The 25882-nt window shown below is 36.7% G+C and overlaps 2 protein-coding genes across 2 annotated transcripts in view; one reads left to right on the forward strand and one right to left on the reverse strand.

The window, feature by feature from the left end:
• The window catches only part of LOC138315756 (fibrinogen-like protein 1), a 107359-nt gene extending 83392 nt beyond the window's left edge, over nucleotides 1-23967 (reverse strand). The window contains exon 1 of the mRNA XM_069257005.1: nucleotides 22189-23967. Coding sequence (XP_069113106.1) covers nucleotides 22189-22783 — 595 coding nt within the window. The 5' untranslated portion in view covers nucleotides 22784-23967. The remainder of the gene's footprint in view (nucleotides 1-22188) is intronic.
• LOC138315755 (protein disulfide-isomerase TMX3-like) overlaps nucleotides 1-25882 on the forward strand; it is a 267210-nt gene that overhangs the window by 146331 nt on the left and 94997 nt on the right. The gene's annotated exons all lie outside the window — the stretch shown is intronic.

Raw genomic sequence — 25882 nt, forward strand, 5'->3', positions numbered from 1 at the left:
CAGGTGATAGCATTGTAAGCAATCAACTACATATTACAAGAAGATATTGAGGTATATGGTTTACGAGCTGATGAATTGTTCTGAATGGTGGTTTGGTTGGTTTTATGTCCTATACACACCTAGAGGTCATTTAAGGACATGTCAGTTTATAAGTGGATGAAAACTCAAGGTAACTGCATATGGAGAAAAACCACTGACCACTGGTCATTACCTGGCAACTATCCTAATGGGAATCAAAGTTGTCACTCAAATGTGAAGGGTTTTGAATGTCTGGAGACTAGGCCACTGTGACACCTGTAGACTAGGCCACTGTGGCACCTGTAGACTAGGCCCCTGTGGCCCCTGTAGACTAGGCCACTGTGGCCCCTGTAGACTAGGCCCCTGTAGAAATGCAAAATATGGTGTAGAAGTTTATACTTTTATCACCCAGGTTTTATCCTTGAAACCAAGGAAACATGAAGACAACACCAGGAATTGACTAAAACTTTGATAACATGGATGAGATACAGACAAGTTTGACTGCAGTTTGTCATGACATATCAAAATGTTAGATTTATTCCAAATTCGACAAAGACAAGAACCAGGAACTTTAAGTTGATGTAATTCCTGCTGTCAGACATTCTTTATCAGCTGTCCTGATCTGTTGTGGTTTTGGGGGAACAAATGACCTACTGGTTTATTGCAGTAGATAGACAATAAATCTGATGATATACATTAATATGTGTGTGTGTGTGGGGGGGGGGGGGGGGGGGGTGGGAGGGGGGGTGGAGAGTAGTACTGACGGGAGGGGGGGAGGGTTAGTGGGTACTTATAGACATAGACGAGTATTGGTGGTGGGGGGTGGTACTGAAAGACAGGGGTGGGGTGGGGAGGTGGGAGAGTAGTACTGACGGGAGGGGGGGAGGGTTAGTGGGTACTTATAGACATAGCCGAGTATTGGTGGTGGGGGGTGGTACTGAAAGACAGGAATGGGGTGGGGAGGTGGATGTAAATGTAGAAATACATAATATATGGGAAGGAGGGCAGTTAAGGCAAGGAATGGGGGTGAGTAAATGTAGAATTACTTGTATATGGAAGGGGCAAGGGGTGGGAGTGATCCAGTAACTTAATGTCTATGGAGGAAAGGGCTGGGTGTTGGTGGTGGTGTTGGTGGTGGTGGTTGGGGGGTTGGGGGAGTGAATATATTTGTTTGGGGATGGGGGTGATTGTGATATTTTTACCAGTATTTTGAAGACTCTTTTCACATTCTTGTGTGTTTTGTTTTACTGAAATTTAAATTTGAAAGAATTCATCCCACGCACATTCTCCAATATTTAGTGACTTCCCTGCAAATTGATCCTCTTCATCATTGCAGTGAAACTGATTTTATCTGTGATTCATATATTTCTGTAATTCAAGGAATTACAAAACACATCATGCTTAGAAAATAAGCAGCCCATCATTCAGTCTCATCCTGTTATATAATCTGCTTATGATACAACGAAAAAGAATTTACAGGAAATATAACTGGGGGTGATTAAATTAAGGATTTCTATTACACAAAAAACATGTCATATATTGCAATACATCATCATTGCCAATTGATTACCATTCATAAACAGTAAAGTTTATTGTAGACATTAGAGAGAAACAAATCTTTTCATACAGCCAAATATATAAATACCTGACAATCCAAAAGTGTTCTATGTAACACTTGCGATATCTGGAGTTTATTTGTGATGCTACAAGGTTTGGTTTGATTACTTTAGTGTCCTATTAACGCCCAGGGTCATTTATTAGGATGAGCCAGGTTTAGATAATGAAGGAAAGCCAGAGTACCCAGAGAAAAGTCATCAACAAGCAGCCAGTGTTGGCAACTGCCCCACATAGGGTTCACACTTGTGAAGTGACCCAGAAGTGGAAGCCACTGCAGCCCCATATCACAAGGTAGCCAAGCTGTTGTTACACAGAAATGCCTATACAAGGCTTAGTATACATTTATATAGCAACTGTACAGTAGAAAAATTCAGTATTTGGAGCGGTGCCTTTTCAAACATATATTATATAACTTAATTCCCCTGCATTCTAACATGGCCACTTTTTGTGTGGCAGTGTGCCTTATGTTTGACAGGTGTTGAAGTGCTTTCTGACATTCTAGAAACTGTATCCCTTTATTTTCTTTTTACAAAGACAAGATCAGATGTAAAGGCTCTGTATTAAATTTTTCCTTTTTTTGGTTAAAGTCGTGAACTTTTGTCTGTAACAGTGACCTAGATACCTTCAGATGGATTTGGTTGCGTCTTCTGCAGACATGAGTGCACTGCATGGGGGATGTAGCCAGCTTTGTACTGTATGGGGGATGTAGCCAGCTTTGTAAAATGTTGAACTTTCTACACTTAAATATCACCAGTATCATGATGATGGTAAAAACGTCCTATATCAGATCTTTGACTCTCATAACTTGACGTGCTTTTTGGACACATAAAAATGTTGGTCTAAAGGCGTAGGAGGTCATTTCTGAATGGCAGTAAGAAGAATACAATGGACGTCTTTGGTTAAAACAAAGTCCTAATGTTACAATTCTACAGCACTCCATGCTCCTCAGACCTTGTGTGTGCATGTTAATTTAAGCGGGATGGATTTGGAGGCATATTAGTTCAAATATTAGGTTGATATAATGTTCATATTGTTGTAGTATAGTAATTGTATAATCAGGGGAATGTAAAAGTGAAACTTGACCACTTACAAAAAGTGTCATACTGAATTAAGATACTGTAGTCTATATTTGACCTAAACAATTGAAATACTTATACTCTCTTACTGAGCCACTTAATATGTCATTGAAAAAAAGTGACGTACCTGAGACCACTTATGTCATTGACAAAGTGTGGTACCTAAAGTCTCTTATGTCATGAAGGAAATGGTGAACTTCAGGCCATGCTGCATGTCATCATTAGCTGTATTAGTGTGAGGTGGACGGTACATAATGATACCTACTGTTGGTGGTATAAAACTAACCGTTAACATTGCTCTGTTTAAAATGACATATATGGAATGAAATGTGACACAAACAAAAATGATTAGCTGCTACTTTACGTTATACTAAATTATTAACATCTGTCTGTCCCACTCACACTTATGTTAATGTAAATTATAGTGATTTTGTAAAGGAATATTGGTTACACATTGGATTTGATAAAGCATATTCATTTATACTATTGATATAATAATGAACCTCATAATGAACATGGATATTGTATTTGCTTTCACTTTGACCCTGATAAGAGTTTGTTGCCTTGACTTAAATCATTACTAAGACCTTGATCTTGATCTTGAACTTGACTTAATCAATCATTTCTTGAACTTTAACGTTGACAAGCAATTCATTTTTTACAAGAAAAATTGTTTGAATGTTGACCTTTACAAAAGTTTATGACATTATTTTAAATCAATTGCTATAACCTTGATGCATGATATTGACCTTTACAAATGTCCTTGACCTTAAATGATCAATTGCTGAATATTGACATTTAAACAAGCATAGTATGTTGTTTTTAAAAACTTTATGGCAAATCAACTTAATTTTATGTTTTGTTTTGTCATTTCAGGTAAGTTACAGATTTTCTTTGTGAGATTTTGTACAGCTGTGTATGGACCAACATGTTAACAACGTCTTACATAATGAATGTATATATAAGGTAAGATCATTTACTCTCTAAATAAAAGCCTAAACCTTTAACTTGTGGGGACTGTGTGTTGTTCTATTTTATACAAGAAAGAAAAGAAAATTCTAGTGGCCATTAAAGTGTTATCAGAGGGCTATATTTAGTAAAACATTATTAAAATATACCAATTTTTAAAAGTTTTATTAATTTTTAATTAGATCGTGAAGATATTAATTAGATTAGGTATGGTTTGTATAAGTTCCACATTGTGCAAACAAGGAAGTCTCTACTTAGAAAATTTCAGTTTCCTTCACATTTCAGCTAAAAACTTAAATATGAATATGCATAGTTGTAAAATTTGAAGAACATTTACCAGACATAACTTGGGTAAACACATGGCTACTGAAGAATGTCTGAAAGACTCTTTAATAGTTAGAGACCATTTCCTTCTTTTATGGTTTTTAAAACCATCTCTTACATTCCCCTAACTGGCTATTAAAAACCGATGGACACCTGGATAAGGGCAAATGTTTATATAGGTATTTATACCCAGTAACAACTTGTGGTCAGCTGAATATACAGGTGGGCATGATAATTGGTGGTCTACACACAGACAGGAAGTGAGGAGAAAGGGAGATCATTCTCTACTCATTTGAAGTTGCCTAATTGATGTAATTCGTAGACCAAACCAGTGACTTTGGAATAAGATTACCATGTAACTAGAGATGGCCTGTTACTATGAGGCGGTGTGGTAGGGAATCAGTGCCAGTCAGGCTTAAATAATTTGTACTCATAAGTAGCTAATAATGATTTATGTGTTATTCCTATTGTAATCAAAAGTTATTACTAGTGACTAATGTTTATTGGTAACAAAAATAGAAATGGCTACAAAACAAGAATGGCATCACTTCAAGACGTACTTCTCTACTGTAAATTAACCGAAAAAAACCCAGACAGTTAGGTATGATGAAGAAATATTAAGTTGTAACCAGGTTTGGCAACCTGTGCACTGTTTTATTTTTGTGTTGTACTTTAACAGGTAATCCTAATGACCTATTTGCACCTGTTGATGATCCATTGTCTTGTTGCTATCTGCCTACTATACGCCTGCTCAACACATTCCCTATATCAGTTTTACAAGATCTGTTTCTGGAGCAGGATTACATAGTGAGGTAGATTCCATGATAGTTCTGTATAAACAACATTTCCTTTGCCTGCGTATACCTATAGATTTATGCATCAATACCATAATTGATATAATTAAGACCTATCTTAATTCCTGTACCCAGGCATTTCATACATGTACCTAGACATTTGTTAATTAATGTAAAACATTCAAGTGCCGTAAATGTTATAATAAAACAGATATTTATTTCTGTAACTAGATTGGTTGATGTTCAATAAAAATCTTCTATCCTGAACCGAGGTGTAATGTTGCAGTAAACACATCCCTATTGTAGTTTATAGACATCCATGCATAAATGGTAAAATAAACATCTGTATCCCCATAAAGAAGTACAATATATATCCTGATAAATCTTAGATTTACATAGATATCACAGCAGTATGTTTTACTGATATGCCCCTATTGCCATAAATGTCATCTTTTCCCATGTACATAAAGTTGTGATGTTAATGTATAGAGATCTGAAGTTCTACCATACAGTTGTGATGTTAATGTATAGAAATCTGAAGTTCTACCATACAGTTGTGATGTTAATGTATAGAGATCTGAAGTTCTTCCATACAGTTGTGATGTTAATGTATAGAGATCTGAAGTTCTTCCATACAGTTGTGATGTTAATGTATAGAGATCTGAAGTTCTACCATACAGTTGTGATGTTAATGTATAGAGATCTGAAGTTCTACCATACAGTTGTGATGTTAATGTATAAAGATCTGAAGTTCATACATACAATTGTGATGTTAGTTGTGATGTATGTATAGAGATCTGAAGTTCTACCATACAGTTGTGATGTTAGTGGATAGAGATCTGAAGTTCTACCATACAGTTGTGATGTTAATGTATAGAGATCTGAAGTTCTACCACACAGTTGTGATGTTAATGTATAGTGATCTGAAGTTCTACCACACAGTTGTGATGTTAATGTATAGAGATCTGAAGTTCTACCACACAGTTGTGATGTTATTGAATAGAGATCTGAAGTTCTACCATACAATTGTGATGTTAATGTATAGAGATCTGAAGTTCTACCATACAGTTGTGATGTTAATGTATAGAGATCTGAAGTTCTACCATACAGTTGTGATGTTAATGTATAGAGATCTGAAGTTCTACCATACAGTTGTGATGTTAATGAATAGAGATCTGAAGTTCTTCCATACAGTTGTGATGTTAATGTATAGAGATCTGAAGTTCAACCATACAGTTGTGATGTTAATGTATAGAGATCTGAAGTTCTACCATACAGTTGTGATGTTAATGAATATAGATCTGAAGTTCTTCCATACAGTTGTGATTTTAATGTATAGAGATCTGAAGTTCTTCCATACAGTTGTGATGTTAATGTATAGAGATCTGAAGTTCTACCATACAGTTGTGATGTTAATGTGTAGAGATCTGAAGTTCTACCATACAGTTGTGATGTTAATGTATAGAGATCTGAAGTTCTACCATACAGTTGTGATGTTAATGTATAGAGATCTGAAGTTCCACCATACAGTTGTGATGTTAATGTATAGATATCTGAAGTTCTACCATACAGTTGTGATGTTAATGTATAGAGATCTGAAGTTCTATCGTACAGTTGTGATGTTAGTGGATAGAGATCTGAAGTTCTACCATACAATTGTGATGTTAATGTAAAGAGAGATCTGAAGTTCTACCATACATGTGTTTGTATAGAGATCTGAAGTTCTACATGTTATATAGAGATCTGAAGTTCTACCGTACAGTTGTGATGTTAATGTATAGAGATCTGAAGTTCTACCATACAGTTGTGATGTTAATGTATAGAGATCTAAAGTTCTACCATACAGTTGTGATGTTATTGAATAGAGATCTGTAGTTCTACCATACAATTGTGATGTTAATGTATAGAGATCTGAAGTTCTACCATACAGTTGTGATGTTAATGTATAGAGATCTGAAGTTCTACCATACAGTTGTGATGTTAATGTATAGAGATCTGAAGTTCTACCATACAGTTGTGATGTTAATGAATAGAGATCTGAAGTTCTACCATACAGTTGTGATGTTAATGTATAGAGATCTGAAGTTCTTCCATACAGTTGTGATGTTAATGTATAGAGATCTGAAGTTCTACCATACAGTTGTGATGTTAATGTATAGAGATCTGAAGTTCTACCATACAGTTGTGATGTTAATGAATAGAGATCTGAAGTTCTTCCATACAGTTGTGATGTTAATGTATAGAGATCTGAAGTTCTACCATACAGTTGTGATGTTAATGTATAGAGATCTGAAGTTCTACCATACAGTTGTGATGTTAATGTATAGAGATCTGAAGTTCTACCATACAGTTGTGATGTTATTGCATGTATAGAGATCTGAAGTTCTACCATACAGTTGTGATGTTATTGAATAGAGATCTGAAGTTCTACCATACAGTTGTGATGTTAGTGAATAGAGATCTGAAGTTCTTCCATACAGTTGTGATGTTAATGAATAGAGATCTGAAGTTCTTCCATACAGTTGTGATGTTAATGTATAGAGATCTGAAGTTCTACCATACAGTTGTGATGTTAATGAATAGAGATCTGAAGTTCTACCATACAGTTGTGATGTTAATGTATAGAGATCTGAAGTTCTACCATACAGTTGTGATGTTAATGTATAGAGATCTGAAGTTCTACCATACAGTTGTGATGTTAATGTATAGAGATCTGAAGTTCTACCATACAGTTGTGATGTTAATGTATAGAGATCTGAAGTTCTACCATACAGTTGTGATGTTAATGTATAGAGATCTGAAGTTCTACCATACAGTTGTGATGTTATTGCATGTATAGAGATCTGAAGTTCTACCATACAGTTGTGATGTTGTAGATAGATCTGAAGTTATCATACAGTTGTGATGTTATTGTTATAGAGATCTGAAGTTCTACCATACAGTTGTGATGTTAATGTATAGAGATCTGAAGTTCTACCATACAGTTGTGATGTTAATGTATAGAGATCTGAAGTTCTACCATACAGTTGTGATGTTAATGTATAGAGATCTGAAGTTCTACCATACAGTTGTGATGTTATTGAATAGAGATCTGAAGTTCTTCCATACAGTTGTGATGTTAATGTATAGAGATCTGAAGTTCTACCATACAGTTGTGATGTTAATGTATAGAGATCTGAAGTTCTACCATACAGTTGTGATGTTAATGAATAGAGATCTGAAGTTCTACCATACAGTTGTGATGTTAATGTATAGAGATCTGAAGTTCTACCATACAGTTGTGATGTTAATGTATAGAGATCTGAAGTTCTACCATACAGTTGTGATGTTATTGAATAGAGATCTGAAGTTCTTCCATACAGTTGTGATGTTAATGTATAGAGATCTGAAGTTCTACCATACAGTTGTGATGTTAATGTATAGAGATCTGAAGTTCTACCATACAGTTGTGATGTTAATGTATAGAGATCTGAAGTTCTATCCATACAGTTGTGATGTTATGGATAGAGATCTGAAGTTCTACCATACAATTGTGATGTTAATGTAAAGAGATCTGAAGTTCTACCATACAGTTGTGATGTTAATGTATTAGAGATCTGAAGTTCTACCATACAGTTGTGATGTTAATGTATAGAGATCTGAAGTTCTACCATACAGTTGTGATGTTAATGAATAGAGATCTGAAGTTCTTCCATACAGTTGTGATGTTAATGTTTAGAGATCTGAAGTTCTACCATACAGTTGTGATGTTAATGTGTAGAGATCTGAAGTTCTACCATACAGTTGTGATGTTAATGTATAGAGATCTGAAGTTCTACCATACAGTTGTGATGTTAATGTATAGAGATCTGAAAGTTGCACCATACAGTTGTGATGTTAATGTATAGATATCTGAAGTTCTACCATACAGTTGTGATGTTAATGTATAGAGATCTGAAGTTCTATCGTACAGTTGTGATGTTAGTGGATAGAGATCTGAAGTTCTACCATACAATTGTGATGTTAATGTAAAGAGATCTGAAGTTCTACCATACAGTTGTGATGTTAATGTATAGAGATCTGAAGTTCTACCGTACAGTTGTGATGTTAATGTATAGAGATCTGAAGTTCTACTATACAGTTGTGATGTTAATGTATAGAGATCTGAAGTTCTACCATACAGTTGTGATGTTAGTGGATAGAGATCTGAAGTTCTACCATACAGTTGTGATGTTAGTGGATAGAGATCTGAAGTTCTACCATTACAGTTGTGATGTTAGTGGATAGAGATCTGAAGTTCTTCCATACAGTTGTGATGTTAATGTATAGATATCTGAAGTTCTACCATACAGTTGTGATGTTAATGTATAGATATCTGAAGTTCTACGTATACCATACAGTTGTGATGTTAGTGGATAGAGATCTGAAGTTCTACCATACAGTTGTGATGTTAATGTATAGATATCTGAAGTTCTACTATACAGTTTTGTGATGTTAGTGAATAGAGATCTGAAGTTCTACCATACAGTTGTGATGTTAATGAATAGAGATCTGAAGTTCTACCGTACAGTTGTGATGTTAATGTATAGAGATCTGAAGTTCTTACCATACAGTTGTGATGTTAATGTATAGAGATCTGAAGTTCTACCATACAGTTGTTGTGATGTTAGTGGATTAGAGATCTGAAGTTCTACCATAACAGTTGTGATGTTAGTGGATAGAGATCTGAAGTTCTACCATACAGTTGTGATGTTAGTGGATAGATAGAGATCTGAAGTTCTTCCATACAGTTGTGATGTTAATGTATAGATATCTGAAGTTCTACCATACAGTTGTGATGTTAATGTATTAGATATCTGAAGTTCTACGTATACCATACAGTTGTGATGTTAGTGGATAGAGATCTGAAGTTCTACCATACAGTTGTGATGTTAATGTATAGATATCTGAAGTTCTACTATACAGTTGTGATGTTAGTGAATAGAGATCTGAAGTTTCTACCATACATAGATTCTGAAGTTCTACCATACAGTGTGATGTTAATGTGAGTTAAGGAACAATATGCAGTGATGTTATTGATGTATAGAGTTATCTTGATGGCTGTCCACCTGAAGTTTACCATACAGTTGCCCATGTGTGATGATTAGGTGATATAGAGAGTCAAAGAAGTGTATCTAGAGAGCTGTGAAGTTTACCATACTGAGTTGTACCATACAGTTGTGATGTTATTTCTGAAGGTTCTATCTGAAGTGATGTTAATGGCTTGATATAGATCTGACAGTTGTGATGGCCTAATGATGTGTATAGAGATCTGAAGTTCTACCATACAGTTGTTATGTAAATGTATCAGAGATTGTGTTAAATGAAGTGTCAGAGCCTTTATCTTACAATGTTTTGATGAAAGTTACCATACCAGTTGTGATGTTAATGTATAGAGATCTGAAGTTCTATACACTGAGAGCTTAAGTTCTACTATCGACTGTGATGTATAAGATATCTGAAATTAAATTGACTAAATATTCATTGTGATGTTATGATTTGAGGATGACAGACCATGCAATTATAACAGTTTGATGATCATATAGAGATCTGAAGTTCTGAGTAGTTGTGAATGGAGAGAGATCTGATTTGTAAACAGTTTGTGATTTAGTCATAGATCCAATGTTACATTAGATGATGATCAGAGTTGTACATTAAATAAAGAGACTAAAGGATGGCATACATTAATGTATAGTTGTCTGAGTTCTACCATATTTAGATGATGAAGTTATGATATGATGTTAATGTATGAGATCTGAAGCTATTACATACATTAGTATAGATTCAATGTAGAATCAGAGCTATGACATGATACATTAGTGATTTAGAACTTGGAGTCAGAGCTATGACAAGTTAGATATAGAACATTCTGAAGTTCTATAATACATTTGATATGGTCAATATGACATCTATCAGACTTTTTGTTTAGTGATGATGAGCTAGACATGATCTTAAGTACCAACAATCGAGTCAGAGCTATGACATCACATTAGATATAGAACATGGAGTATAGCTGCCAAGTCATTAAGGCCCACTGATTTACAGAGACAAAGCATTCTACTCCTATGTATCATAGAGATCTTGTTCAAGACTACATCTTCGATGTGTCCAGAGGCTTGATTCGAAGCTGTAACATATAATAAAGAGCTTGTGTCAGCGCACATCTGATGTGTCAGAGGGCTTGGATTCCAGAGCTATGACAATGACATTTATATATTGAGAAACATTAGACGTCAGAGCCATTACATGATGTATAGAGTTATAGAACAATGGAGTCAGAGCGTATGACATGACATTAGATATAGATCAATGGACTCGTCAAGCTCATGACAAGACATTAGATATAGAACAATGGAGTCAGAGCTATGATCCAAGACATTAGATATAGAACCGATGGTGTCAGAGCTATGACATGACCAATATATAATAGACTCAATAGGAAGAGTCACAAAAGCTATGGACAATGTCATAGACAAGATATAGAACAATGGAGTCAAGCTAATGGAATCATATCTAAGATCTATGGAGTCAGCTATAGAGATCAATATGAAGTCAGATGCTATGACCATGACTTTAGATATAGATCAATAGAATCAGAGCTATTACCAATGAGTTTTGATTATAGATCAATGGAGGTAGCAGAGCTATGACACGTGACATTAGATATAGATCAATGGAGTCAGAGCTATGACAAGACAATTAGATATAGAACAATGGGAATCAGAGTCTTCCTGACTACCAATAGAACTTACTACGATCACAATGGACAGAGCCTATGACAAGGACCCCATAGATTTAAGAACAATGGAGTCAGAGCTATTGACAAGACATTAGTATATAGAACAATTGAGTCAGAGCTATGACATGACTATTAGATATAGATCCAATGGAGTCAAAGAGCTAATGACATGTGTCAGAATTAGATATATTAGATATTAGAACAATGGAGTCAGAGCTAAGACATGACATTAGATATAGATTCAATGGAGAGTCAGAGCTATGACAAGTACATTAGATATATAGACAATGGATCAAGCTCTGGATATCAGAGCTATGACATAGACATTCAGAGCTATAATTAGAACAATGGAATCAGAGCTATGACAAGACATTAGATTATAGATCAATGGAATCAGAGCTATGACATGACATTAGATATAGAACAATGGAGTCAGAGCTATGACAAGACATTAGATATAGATAGAACAATGGAGTCAGAGCTATGGACTAGACAATAGATATAGACATGACATTAGATATAGATCAATGGAGTCAGAGCTACATGACAAGACATTAGATATAGATCAATGGAGTCAGAGCTATGACATGACATTAGATATAGACATTAGATAAGCTATGAACAATGGAATCAGAGCTATGACAATGACATTAGATATAGATCAATGGAGTCAGAGCTATGACATGACATTAGATATAGAACAATGGAGAATCAGAGCTATGACAAGACATTAGATATAGAACAATGGAGTCAGAGCTATGACAAGACATTAGATATAGATCAATGGAGTCAGAGCTATGACAAGACATTAGATATAGATCAAGAGCTATGACATGACATTAGATATAGAACAATGGAGTCAAGAGCTATGACAAGACATTAGATATAGATCAATGGAGTCAGAGCTATGACAAGACATTAGATATAGAACAATGGAGTCAGAGCTATGACAAGACATTAGATATAGAACAATGGAGTCAGAGCTATGACATGACATTAGATATAGATCAATGGAGTCAGAGCTCTGACAAGACATTAGATATAGAACAATGGAGTCAGAGCTATGACAAGACATTAGATATAGAACAATGGAGTCAGAGCTATGACATGACATTAGATATAGAACAATGGAGTCAGAGCTATGACAAGACATTAGATATAGAACAATGGAGTCAGAGCTATGACATGACATTAGATATAGAACAATGGAGTCAGAGCTATGACAAGACATTAGATATAGAACAATGGAGTCAGAGCTATGACATGACATTAGATATAGAACAATGGAGTCAGAGCTATGACATGACATTAGATATAGAACAATGGAGTCAGAGCTATGACAAGACATTAGATATAGAACAATGGAGTCAGAGCTATGACATGACATTAGATATAGAACAATGGAGTCAGAGCTATGACAAGACATTAGATATAGAACAATGGAGTCAGAGCTATGACATGACATTAGATATAGAACAATGGAGTCAGAGCTATGACAAGACATTAGATATAGAACAATGGAGTCAGAGCTATGACAAGACATTAGATATAGAACAATGGAGTCAGAGCTATGACAAGACATTAGATATAGAACAATGGAGTCAGAGCTATGACATGACATTAGATATAGAACAATGGAGTCAGAGCTATGACAAGACATTAGATATAGAACAATGGAGTCAGAGCTATGACATGACATTAGATATAGAACAATGGAGTCAGAGCTATGACATGACATTAGATATAGAACAATGGAGTCAGAGCTATGACAAGACATTAGATATAGAACAATGGAGTCAGAGCTATGACAAGACATTAGATATAGAACAATGGAGTCAGAGCTATGACAAGACATTAGATATAGAACAATGGAATCAGAGCTATGACAAGACATTAGATATAGAACAATGGAGTCAGAGCTATGACAAGACATTAGATATAGAACAATGGAGTCAGAGCTATGACAAGACATTAGATATAGAACAATGGAGTCAGAGCTATGACAAGACATTAGATATAGATCAATGGAGTCAGAGCTATGACATGACATTAGATATAGAACAATGGAGTCAGAGCTATGACAAGACATTAGATATAGATCAATGGAGTCAGAGCTATGACATGACATTAGATATAGAACAATGGAGTCAGAGCTATGACATGACATTAGATATAGAACAATGGAGTCAGAGCTATGACATGACATTAGATATAGAACAATGGAGTCAGAGCTATGACATGACATTAGATATAGAACAATGGAGTCAGAGCTATGACAGACATTAGATATAGAACAATGGAGTCAGAGCTATGACATGACATTAGATATAGAACAATGGAGTCAGAGCTATGACAAGACATTAGTATATAGAAACAATGGAGTCAGAGCTATGACAAGACATTAGATATAGAACAATGGAGTCAGAGCTATGACATGACATTAGATATAGAACAATGGAGTCAGAGCTATGACAAGACATTAGATATAGAACAATGGAGTCAGAGCTATGACATGACATTAGATATAGAACAATGGAGTCAGAGCTATGACAAGACATTAGATATAGAACAATGGAGTCAGAGCTATGACAAGACATTAGATATAGAACAATGGAGTCAGAGCTATGACATGACATTAGATATAGAACAATGGAGTCAGAGCTATGACAAGACATTAGATATAGAACAATGGAGTCAGAGCTATGACATGACATTAGATATAGAACAATGGAGTCAGAGCTATGACATGACATTAGATATAGAACAATGGAGTCAGAGCTATGACATGACATTAGATATAGAACAATGGAGTCAGAGCTATGACATGACATTAGATATAGAACAATGGAGTCAGAGCTATGACATGACATTAGATATAGAACAATGGAGTCAGAGCTATGACATGACATTAGATATAGACAATGGAGTCAGAGCTATGACATGACATTAGATATAGAGTCAGAGCTATGACAAAATCGAGCTATGACAGCATAGATATAGACAATGAATCAGAGCTATGACATGACATTAGATATAAAACAATGGAGTCAGAGCTATGACAAGGTATTATATATAGAACAATAGAGTCAGAGCTATGACAAGACATTAGATATAGAACAATGGAGTCAGAGCTATGACAAGACATTAGATATAGAACAATGGAGTCAGAGCAAGCTGTCTTGGTGATTCCTCATCGTTGTTTATTATGATGGGGAGGGGAACACACAGAGACTTTGCCAAGAACAGTTCAGACCTTAGGAATGAGGACGCATAAGGTTTGTGACATTCCTATCATATCTAGGTAGGGACCTTTTTTCTTCTTCATGAACCACCATAAGGGAGAGGGGGAGGGAGGAGGAGGAGAATGAGGAGAAGGGCAAGAAGAAGGTTAGGGAGGGGGAGTAAAAGAAAAGGGAAGAAAAGGGAGGGAAAGGGATGGAAGAAAAAGGGGCAAGAAGAATAAAAAATGAGGGGAGGAGGGAAGGGTATAGGAGAAGGAAGGGTGAGTTTACATTATTGTACAATTGTACTCATGTATAAAAAGGAATGTACATATAAACAGTTTATGTAACACTTGTCACCATGCATGCCTGCATGGTGCCACATGTACGTGCAGATCTACCACAAGTGTATCAGACTAGACATTTGCAGTAAAATGTGTTCTGTATCATGGATCATGCTGATTTTAATCAAGAAACACGAATAAAAAAAGATAGGAGAATTTCAAATGTATACAGTTCTCTTGATTCCAAATTTCTAATATTTTATCAGTTTAACGTGTCTAGAGTAAAATTAGAAAGTATTGTAAATATATTTGTCTTATATAATATTTGGGAATAGTTTTACAGCAGCATTAAAACAATCACCTGTAGTTTGAAAATCCAGTTTTTGATTACTGAGGTCAGAAAGTTCATGTCTGAAATCTCAGATGCCAGCATGCAGATCCAGGTCTGAAATGCTGGGCATCACCAAACGCCACAGCTCTGAAAGCCAAGTTATTTCAGTAGGCCTGGGGTATATGTGATGGGACACACTAATCGCTATCAGCAGTGATGAGTACATAAAATCTTTTATTGCAGCAAATAGGATCCTAGTCAAAGATTTCATATAGTTCATGAGTGTTAAAAACTTTGCACAAGATACACTTGGCTTATTAATCATATCAATGTGCAGCCCAAACATATACATTTTTCTCATATATTTTATTTGCCAAATGTATAAAATGATGTTTTAAAGCATGATCAGAAACATGAAAGAAACTGTGTAACATATTTAATCCTTATGGAACGTATCTGGTAATTAAAACCACTTCCTGTTCGGTTAAGTATACCACGAGTTGCACTTACAGGGAAGATGTGAAGTGCCACCTTGAAACGATCCCTTCATTTATATGATTGTGAGTTCACCGTGTTTACACGTGTTAATGCTAAAATGTGTCTCGGTAGCCAAAAAGTCATCAATGAAATTTGCTGTGGTTTGGGTTTATTGTAAATAGATAAGTGCCATTTCAAGCCTTCCTCCTTGGCTTATGGGTACAAAATGTACAGCCTGGTGTTGGCAGGAACACCTTAATACTAAAAAAAAAAGAAAAGAAATTCAACCTTAAATGTTTTCAGGCTTTTGGACCTGATTCTATAAGGAGGGCTATAATTTATGTAGTCTAAGCATTTTATTTCCTGTTTATGTTTCGCAATCCAAACAGTTCTCTTTACTTCAAAGATTATGGCAGCAAATAAATTGAAATTGGATTTATATCAAATCATATGTAAATAAATAGTTTCATCATTCCAAGAGCCATTTATTACAACTTTTTCTAATTTGAAAGATATTTCAATTTGTTTTATATAAGGTTTTGGCATACTTAAGGTTTGATACATAACCACCAATTGAAGGTGTCACCATGGTGACTTGGTGTAAGGTGTCACCATGGTGACTTGGTGTAAGGTGTCACCAAGGTGTCACCATGGTGACTTGGTGTAAGGTGTCACCATGGTGACTTGGTGTAAGGTGTCACCATGGTGACTTGGTGTAAGGTGTCACCATGGTGACTTGGTGTAAGGTGTCGCCATGGTGACTTGGTGTAAGGTGTCACCATGGTGACTTGGTGTAAGGTGTCGCCATGGTGACTTGGTGTAAGGTGTCACCATGGTGACTTGGTGTAAGGTGTCGCCATGGTGACTTGGTGTAAGGTGTCACCATGGTGACTTGGTGTAAGGTGTCACCATGGTGACTTGGTGTAAGGTGTCGCCATGGTGACTTGGTGTAAGGTGTCACCATGGTGACTTGGTGTAAGGTGTCACCATGGTGACTTGGTGTAAGGTGTCACCATGGTGACTTGGTGTAAGGTGTCACCATGGTGACTTGGTGTAAGGTGTTGCCATGTGACTTGGTGTAAGGTGTCGCCATGGTGACTTGGTGTAAGGTGTTGCCATGGTGACTTGGTGTAAGGTGTCACCGTGGTGACTTGGTGTAAGGTGTCACCATGGTGACTTGGTGTAAGGTGTCGCCATGGTGACTTGGTGTAAGGTGTTGCCATGGTGACTTGGTGTAAGGTGTTGCCATGGTGACTTGGTGTAAGGTGTTGCCATGGTGACTTGGTGTATAAGTCACCATGGTGACTTGGTGTAAGTGTCACCATGGTGACTTGGTGTAAGGTGCGCCATGGTGACTTGGTGTAAGGTGTTGCCATGGTGACTTGGTGTAAGGTGTTGCCATGGTGACTTGGTGTAAGGTGTCGCCATGGTGACTTGGTGTAAGGTTGTTGCCATGGTGACTTGGTGTAAGGTGTTGCCATGGTGACTTGGTGTAAGGTGTTGCCATGGTGACTTGGTGTAAGGTGTCGCCATGGTGACTTGGTGTAAGGTGTTGCCATGGTGACTTGGTGTAAGGTGTTGCCATGGTGACTTGGTGTAAGGTGTTGCCATGGTGACTTGGTGTAAGGTGTTGCCATGGTGACTTGGTGTAAGGTGTTGCCATGGTGACTTGGTGTAAGGTGGCGCCATGGTGACTTGGTGTAAGGTGGCGCCATGGTGACTTGGCGTAAGGTGTCACCGTGGTGACTTGGTGTAAGGTGTCGCCATGGTGACTTGGTGTAAGGTGGCGCCATGGTGACTTGGTGTAAGGTGTCGCCATACAAAATTTATGGAGAGCTTAACTCATTCACTCCTGAAAATTCATTTCTAAAACTAAACCTGGAATAAGAATCTATTGACAGCTATTGTCATTTAAGAAGGTGCCTTTAAGATTCCAGCATAGTCGACCACTGCCCCAAGATGACCACTGCCCCAAGCTGACCACTGCCCCAAGATGACCACTGCCCTGAGAAAATCCTTAGCTTGAAGGCCTTAGATGGAGGGCAGAAAGCACTGCACTTTAAATTTGCTAGTACCTTTGGCCTAGAAGATGGCCAGGTGTAAAATTTCTTATACCTTTACCATTACATTCTCAACTTGTTCTTTAAAGTCATGTTTTTCAGGAATTGGGAAATTCACGTTTTAGCATGTGTATGTACTTTAAAACTATTCAGCCAATGAATATTAATGTTTATACAAAACAAAGTCTTCTGGATTGTGTCAGGTTGATTTAACTTTGGGTATTGCTATATATTACAGAACATTACTGTTGAATCAAGCATATTTGACTTGTGGGAAACAGTATAGTAAAATGATAATCATAAAAAGGAATAACCAATATTCAATTTTCTGTATATGCTCATACTTATAAGCGTGGCCAAATGGTTGAGGGCCAGAAAAACACCAAATTATGTAAGGATGGTGTGAAAGAAAGAGCCTTACATCAGACAACTTCCAGGCTCTAGTTAAGAACCATTTCTTTAAAAACTTCACCCAATGTTCTTTCCGAGATAATGGTGATAGAGTAATTTTCCCATGTTCGCAGTCGGAACCACAAATGACTAGACGTTAGGTGGGCTGAGAATATGCTTTGAAATGTCTATCTGATAATACAACAACAGGTATATCAATGCATGCTAACATGTCGGCTTTTCAATCGCCTGTATATAACCCCTTCCTAAAAATAGGTATTGTAAATTTCCAGTCTACGATATGTAGATAGTATGGTTAGCTTTAGAAGGTAAAAGCAATAGAAATTACATACATGTGTGTAAAATAAAACATTATTTAATACAATGATTTGACATAAAAATATTCAGTAAGAACAACTGTTGGACTGCAACATATTCATCTCATTTATCATTAAGTACCCCAACAGTAAAAATATAAGATAATTTATTAATATAAGTAATTAAGTTTAACATAGATGTTTCTTTTGTCATAGAAAATAGATCAAACATATTCCTCATGTTTTATGTGAGATAAGAGATGTTAAAAGATAGTAAATTATTCTTTTCAGCAATAGATTGTTATTGTTTATTCTTTGTGAATTAAGAAATAAACAATGTGTGGTGATATAAGTTACTATACTTAGATAAGTTGACAATGCTATCAAAGATGTAGATCTTGGTAGTTTTTACCACCATAGAGAGAGAGCCACAGTTCAGTCTGTACTCTGTGTGAAATGCACCTGCATCATGCCATGGTCTATGTAGAATGGTTTGCCTATCCTTTAATAACACTGCTGTATTTGATATGATAGATTATATTCTAAGAGAATTATTCAGTAAACACCATATGGGCATTTATAAGATGATGTAACTGCTTGTGATTCAATTATCGTCATATCGATGATCAATTATCTAGAGAACTGTATATCTCATAGATAAAAACTGTAGATTTATCTCCCTTATCAGAATTATGTCCCTTGAATTTACTCACATTTCACTCTACTAAAATTGTGTAAAATTTGTTTCTGATGTCTCAATCGATGAACCAGCTTCAACTTCAAAATGTTATTTTATCACATTGTTCATGAACAGCAGTGCTGATTTTTTTAATCTGTATTTTTCGTTATATATAATGAACAACGGTGGTAGAGAATATCTAGATTATACTCCCCCACATTGTCCATGCTTTCTATGGATTTATTATAACTTACTACCATTCTCGAGCTATGTTAATTTATCTTATATTTCCATCTTTGAGTGACTGTTTCATTTATATTTTACATTAAGTTTGAAAATCAAGTAGAACTGTGTAAATTAGTTGTAAGTAGATTTTAAGTACTTTTCTTGACAGACTGTGACTTTAATATTTTCAGTAGCTGAAAATGTTTTCATTTCTGAGCTGTAACATTCCTTACAACTGACGCTGGAACAAATCTCTCATTCATGATACAAGACACCTACACATTCTGACTGGCCGTCGTGGTATGGTGTCGACATAGCTTCACTCTTATATCACACTATCAGGTTCAAATACTCTCTCTTAATATAGTTAACAAATTAATCTTAATACATTCCTTCTCAATCTTCACTCCTTCGATAAAAATGTCAAAAAATATGTACAGCACCAATATTGTGTAGGCTTCACAAGATTTAGTTATTTTATTTGAGAGAAAAATCTGAACAGTGTCTTAATTATGTCCATAAGTTCTTTTCATGTGTCCATTAGTATGTGAGAACAGTTGTCGAGGAAGTATGTATTATATGAAAAAAATATGGAAATTAGGAAAAAAATCATGTACGTAGGATTTGGTATAGCAATATGCTGTAGTACTCTTAAAAGATTTCTAATTCAGTGATATAAGCACACGTGGAGTACTAGTCTAGCGTAGAGTACTAGTCTAGCCGAGATAGACATTTATGATAGCTCTGATAAGTCTGTTTCTAATATGTAGCATTCCTCTTACAACTTAATCTAAATATGACCAACTACAAAACTTCAGACAAATATGAATGGACCTCAGGCACTTCTCTAGAACGAAACCACAGGCAAATCAACATAAAGATCATAAGATTGAAAACTAAAATTACCTGACATTGTTGAGTGTACCTTGTGTTTGAAGACCGTGGTTAAGAGGAATATTACACTAGCAAAAACCAAAAGTAGTTTTTTTGAGAGAAACATACTTAAATTTTGTATGATTATTTGAGAGGTGATGATGTTATTTAGGTGTATGCTTTACGAGATATTTGGAAACGCTCAGGAAAACCTGTTGAATGTTACAGTTAGAGGAGGGATGAGGCGTTGGGAGGCTATACCCACAAGTTTGTTTGGGTTTGATAATGATGTGTTGTGATAGCTACTTAAGTGGAGATTAGCGTATCAACATGATACAAAATTATACAACTTCACAACTACACCATGTGTGACCAACGCTTTTCTAACTCATATAGACATTGTTTGGTATTAAAGTTTCTCTGTGTATCGCACTAAAGGATGTCAAGTCTATGTTTAGAGATCAAATATGGCTTATTTATAAACCTGTATACATACTGTGAATAGGTCTGGTGGTAGATTGCTACATACATCCATACATACTGTGTATACTTATGGTGGTAGATTGCTACATACATACATACATACTGTGTATACTTACGGTGGTAGATTGCTACATACATCCATACATACTGTGTATAGGTATGGTGGTAGATTGCTACATACATCCATACATACTGTGTATAGGTATGGTGGTAGATTGCTACATACATCCATACATACGTGTATAGGTACAGTGGTAGATTGCTACATACATCCATACATACTGTGTATAGGTATAATGGTAGCTAGATTACTACATACATCCATACATGCTGTGTATAGGTACAGTGGTAGATTGCTACATACATCCATACATACTGTGTATAGGTTAGTGGTAGATTGCTACATACATCCATACATACTGTGTATAGGTACAGTGGTAGATTGCTACATACATCCATACATACTGTGTATAGGTACAGTGGTAGATTGATACATACATCCATACATACACTGTGATGTTCAGTATGTTCAGTTAAATTTTCTTTTTCAATTTTTAAAGACGAAAAGGTTATTTGGAAAACACACTCAGATGTTTAAAGATATTATTTATCAAATATTGATTAAGAGATGCTCAGTGTATAAAGAGCTTAATTGTTTGGTCAATGTTTGAATTCAGGAATGGATTGTTTTACAGGATCATTCCATGTAAAAATTCGTAGATTAACCCATTTTGGATCAATATCTGAATTCATAGACTTAGTCTTTCATATGGGTTTAACTTCACAGATAGGCACTTTCATAGATATTGATATCTAAAGGTGAAGATGGATCGCTAAGCAATCCCTAAATCCAAAGAGAGATTGCATCACATAGCTTAATACTTGGATCTCTAGTAGAACATTCCTCAGTCAACAGTAGGGAACGTATTTACATACTGTCTTTGTTGAACCGCAGTCTTCTGCTCCATGGATTAACTGGTGCAAAAGGACATGAATTATTCATTTAGTACCTAGTGTTTAATACACAGCCAAAATTTAGGGACAAAGTGACCTAGGGGTCATACTAGTTCAGAGGTTATTGACCTTGGAAGTATTAGAATTAGGTTTACTTTATTCCATCAAGTTTGATGACAAAGATTTTTTGGCCGGCATCGTCTATAAAGTGGTGGCCGAGGATCCACTAGAACTTTTAATTTTTTTCTTCAATTTTACAAATCATGGACCATTCTGTAATATAATCATATGTAAGTAAAAACATTTTATTTTGCTTGACCTCTGGTCATTTTGACTTACCTAAGAAGGTTGTATCCACATTTGAAAGTCCACAGTTATGTATTTTGGAGACACTTTGTACTTGTACATCCTTAAGAATAGGGTTACTGTTGTCGTTTGGGCTGACCTTGGTGGTCAGTATATTATTCATCTCCAGCACATCCAACACCACACTGGACACCTTCTTCTCAAGGTCACGATAGCTTGACCTCTGAGTATGTAAGCTCCGCTCTAAATGGTTGATAATGTGAAACAGGTTAGAAAAATTGGATCTGTACTGTTCTAACATATAGTCTGCTTTCTTGAGAGTCAACTCCTGCTTAGTTATACTTTCAGTTAAATTATTATTTTTCATCATTTCTCCATCCAACTGCCTCTCCACCTCTTGTAGTCTGCTGATTAACGTGCTCATGTCACCTGACATGATCTGCTGGTCGTCTGATTGAATTGGAGGCTGAATGGACGTCGGACAGTGACCAGCAGCCACTTCTTTGACCACAAATGTGTACTTGCATCGCTGAGTCCGAATAATTTTTCGTCCAGGTTTGGCTTTTTTTAATTCACAAATTTCAAACACAGCTGTGAGAGTTAAAACAAGAATCCAGATATTCTGCATCTTGAATGATGAGATGATCCTTTTTCTTTCAGTTTCTCAAATTTGATTCCTAAATTTGTTAACTTACCTGAAATAATTCTATTCTATCAGAATCAAAATTGTCAGCTATTATAACACTGTCACCCAGTCATTTGTCTCCGGTGCATGTTCTAACTAAACAATATCGGTTGTTCCACAAAAGTAAATAAAGAAAGACTGTAGATTTAATGAAAGAAAATTTTCAACAGTTTTGTTAGAATCCCAATATAATTGGTCCTCCTGCTTAGAAGAGTATGTAATTAATACCGCCAGTTAATCTCCGTGGTGTCCCTAGGGAATAGAAACAGAATCCTAAGGGAGCCGGTGAACACTTCGACAACACTATTTCAGACAGCAGCCACTCAACACTTTTCACCAATCAGCAGAATTTTCAGTTTCAGAAGTAACCATATATCACTTTTTTTTGTCAAAGGATATTAAGATTCTCGAGCGATATTATTGGTTGACAATACAGCGGCGGTTTTATAGCTTTCTGAATCTATTAACTTGAGCATGTAGCTGATAGTTTCATTCATAAACGTACAGGTGAGTATAACGTAGCAGTCCTTACCTGGCAGACGTCTGTATCAGCCAGCCGTGTAATATATAAATATGAGTGTTCCACTGGCACACTAGATATGTAACATCCAGATCATATATCTCTTAGACTGTCACGAAGCAGTTTAAGTTAGAACATTATACCTGCCAATTTATCACTTTTTCATTCTTTGCATCCAAATTTACCTATAAGGAGGAACACTGTTGGACTATTAGGCTACTGCTCCCAGAGGTAGCCCAACACAATGGTGATGATGACAGGTGTGAAATTTCGGATGGAGAAACGTCAGATCTATAAGAATCCTGATTGTGTATGATAGTATGATATAATATGTCTGATGTTCCTTGAGTCGTACAAATCAACAGAGGTCTACATCACAGACACGTGTAACTGTTGACAATGTTATATCCAGGTGTGACACTAGTTATGGTCAGGTCCAGCCCTCATCTGTCATCTCCCTGTCTTTCTGTATCCTCCTCCTTCACTGGGTACCTAGGTGCCCCTTTCTGACCAGGCCTCCTCTACGATCCCACTCTCTTACCTCGATCCCACTCTCTTACCTCGGGTTCCTAACCAAGCAGTGAGCTTACACACACTGACAGTCTGCCAGTCAGGGGAACTGTATTTATACTGTGGGCTGAAAGGAGGGAGATATTGTCCCATACTGCCTTAGGCCTCAGGGGACACCTATAGGGGGACGGACGCTATTCTGAGGGGGTGGAGATAGTGGTGGGGTGTCACTCAGGGTGGGGCAAGCACTGGGAATGGGAAGATTGTTAATGTGAACTTTTATAAGTATTGTAAGGTGGTGAAACTCAAGGCATGGGTATGAGAGGGAGAATCTCAGGTGTGGTTGGAGAATAGTGGTTTGGGATGTGGCTATAGTGTAGGGAATTAGAAAAGGTATGCTTGTGTGAATGTGTAAGGGTGGAATATAAGGTTTATACTGTAAAGTCAGTGTGAGTTTGTTAGATTTGTCATTAGGTTTGAAAATATGACAGTTTCCCCAGCGGTAGGGTTGGATGTCAGGTGTAATAGTGGTCCAAGTGGGTGAGATAGTGAAATGTTCCAGGTGGGTGTAGGGAAGGGTTGTAGTGAGTTCTGGTCCAAAAGGGTTGGAATGGATTGTAGGGATGTTGTGGTGGTCCCCAGGGGTGTGGATTAGTTGTTGGGTGTTATATGGTCTCTAGGGGTAAGGATAGATTGTGGGGGTGTTGTATGGTCCCCAGGGGGTAGGGATTAGTTGTTTGGTGTTGTAAGGTCCCCAGGGGGTAGAGGTTAGTAGTTGGGTATTGTATGGTCCACAGGGGATAGGGGGTAGTTGTTGTGTGTTGTATGGTCCCCAGGGGGTAGGGATTAGTTGCTGGGTGTTGTATGGTCCCCAGGGGGTAGGGATCAGTTGTTGGGTGTTGTATGGTCCCCAGGGCATAGGGATCAGTTGTTGGGTGTTGTATGGTCCCCAGGGCATAGGGACTGGTTGTTGGGTGTTGTATGGTCCCCAGGGCATAGGGATTGGTTTTTGGGTGTTTTATGGTCCCCAGGGGGTAGGGGGTAGTTGTTGGGTGTTGTATGGTCCCCATGGATAGCGATTTAATTTGGGATATTCTATGGTAGGGATTAGATTTTGGATAATGTATTGTCTCCAGGGGTAGTGGGATTAGATTTTGGATATTGTATTGTCTCCAGGGGTAGTGGGATCAGATTTCGTGTATTGTATTGTCCCCAGGGGTAGTAGGAATAGATTTCGGGTATTTATGGTCTCAGGGGTAGGGATAGATTGGTGGGTGGTCCCCAGAGATAGTGATTGGTTGTGGGCTGTTTTAAAGGTCATTTGAGATGGAGATGGATTGTAGGATATTAAAATGGAGCACAGTGGTAGGTATGATTTGAGGGGTGTTGGTTTAATATGGAGGTAAAAGTTAGGTCATTGCTGTATATTGGGGCAAGTATGTGGTGTCCGTGGTCTTCATGTTGGAGATATCTTTTTGAAGGGGTATATGAAGAATTTAGGTTGAAACAGTCAGTGCTTATCCATTAGTGGTCTATAGGCATGGGATATTGAGGATTACTTTAGGGACAATGATGGTGATACAAAGTCAATGGATGATGTACCAATTATTAGTTTCTAGTATACGGAAAGTTATGTTAGGGCTAGTTGTAGGTAGTCTGGATGGGGGGGGGGGGTAGCATGGGCATAAAGGTGATACAGAAACTATGTAATGATGTAATGATTTCTAGCATATGAAAAGTTACTGTTAGGGCTAGTTGTAGGTAGTCTGGATGGGGGGGGGGGGTAGCATGGGCATAAAGGTGATATAGAAACTATGCAATGATGTAATGATTTCTAGCATATGAAAAGTTACTGTTAGGGCTAGTTGTAGGTAGTCTGCATGTATAGGGGAGGGGGGGTTAGTTTATTAAAGGCACGGAGAAGGTAATGCAGAATCAATGTATTGAGTGTTGAAAAATGTTTAAGACATGATGTAATGGTTTCTTGTACATAATAACTTAATGTTAGATTA

Source organism: Argopecten irradians, chromosome 2 (genome assembly GCF_041381155.1).
Source record: "Argopecten irradians isolate NY chromosome 2, Ai_NY, whole genome shotgun sequence".
NCBI lineage: Eukaryota > Metazoa > Mollusca > Bivalvia > Pectinida > Pectinidae > Argopecten > Argopecten irradians.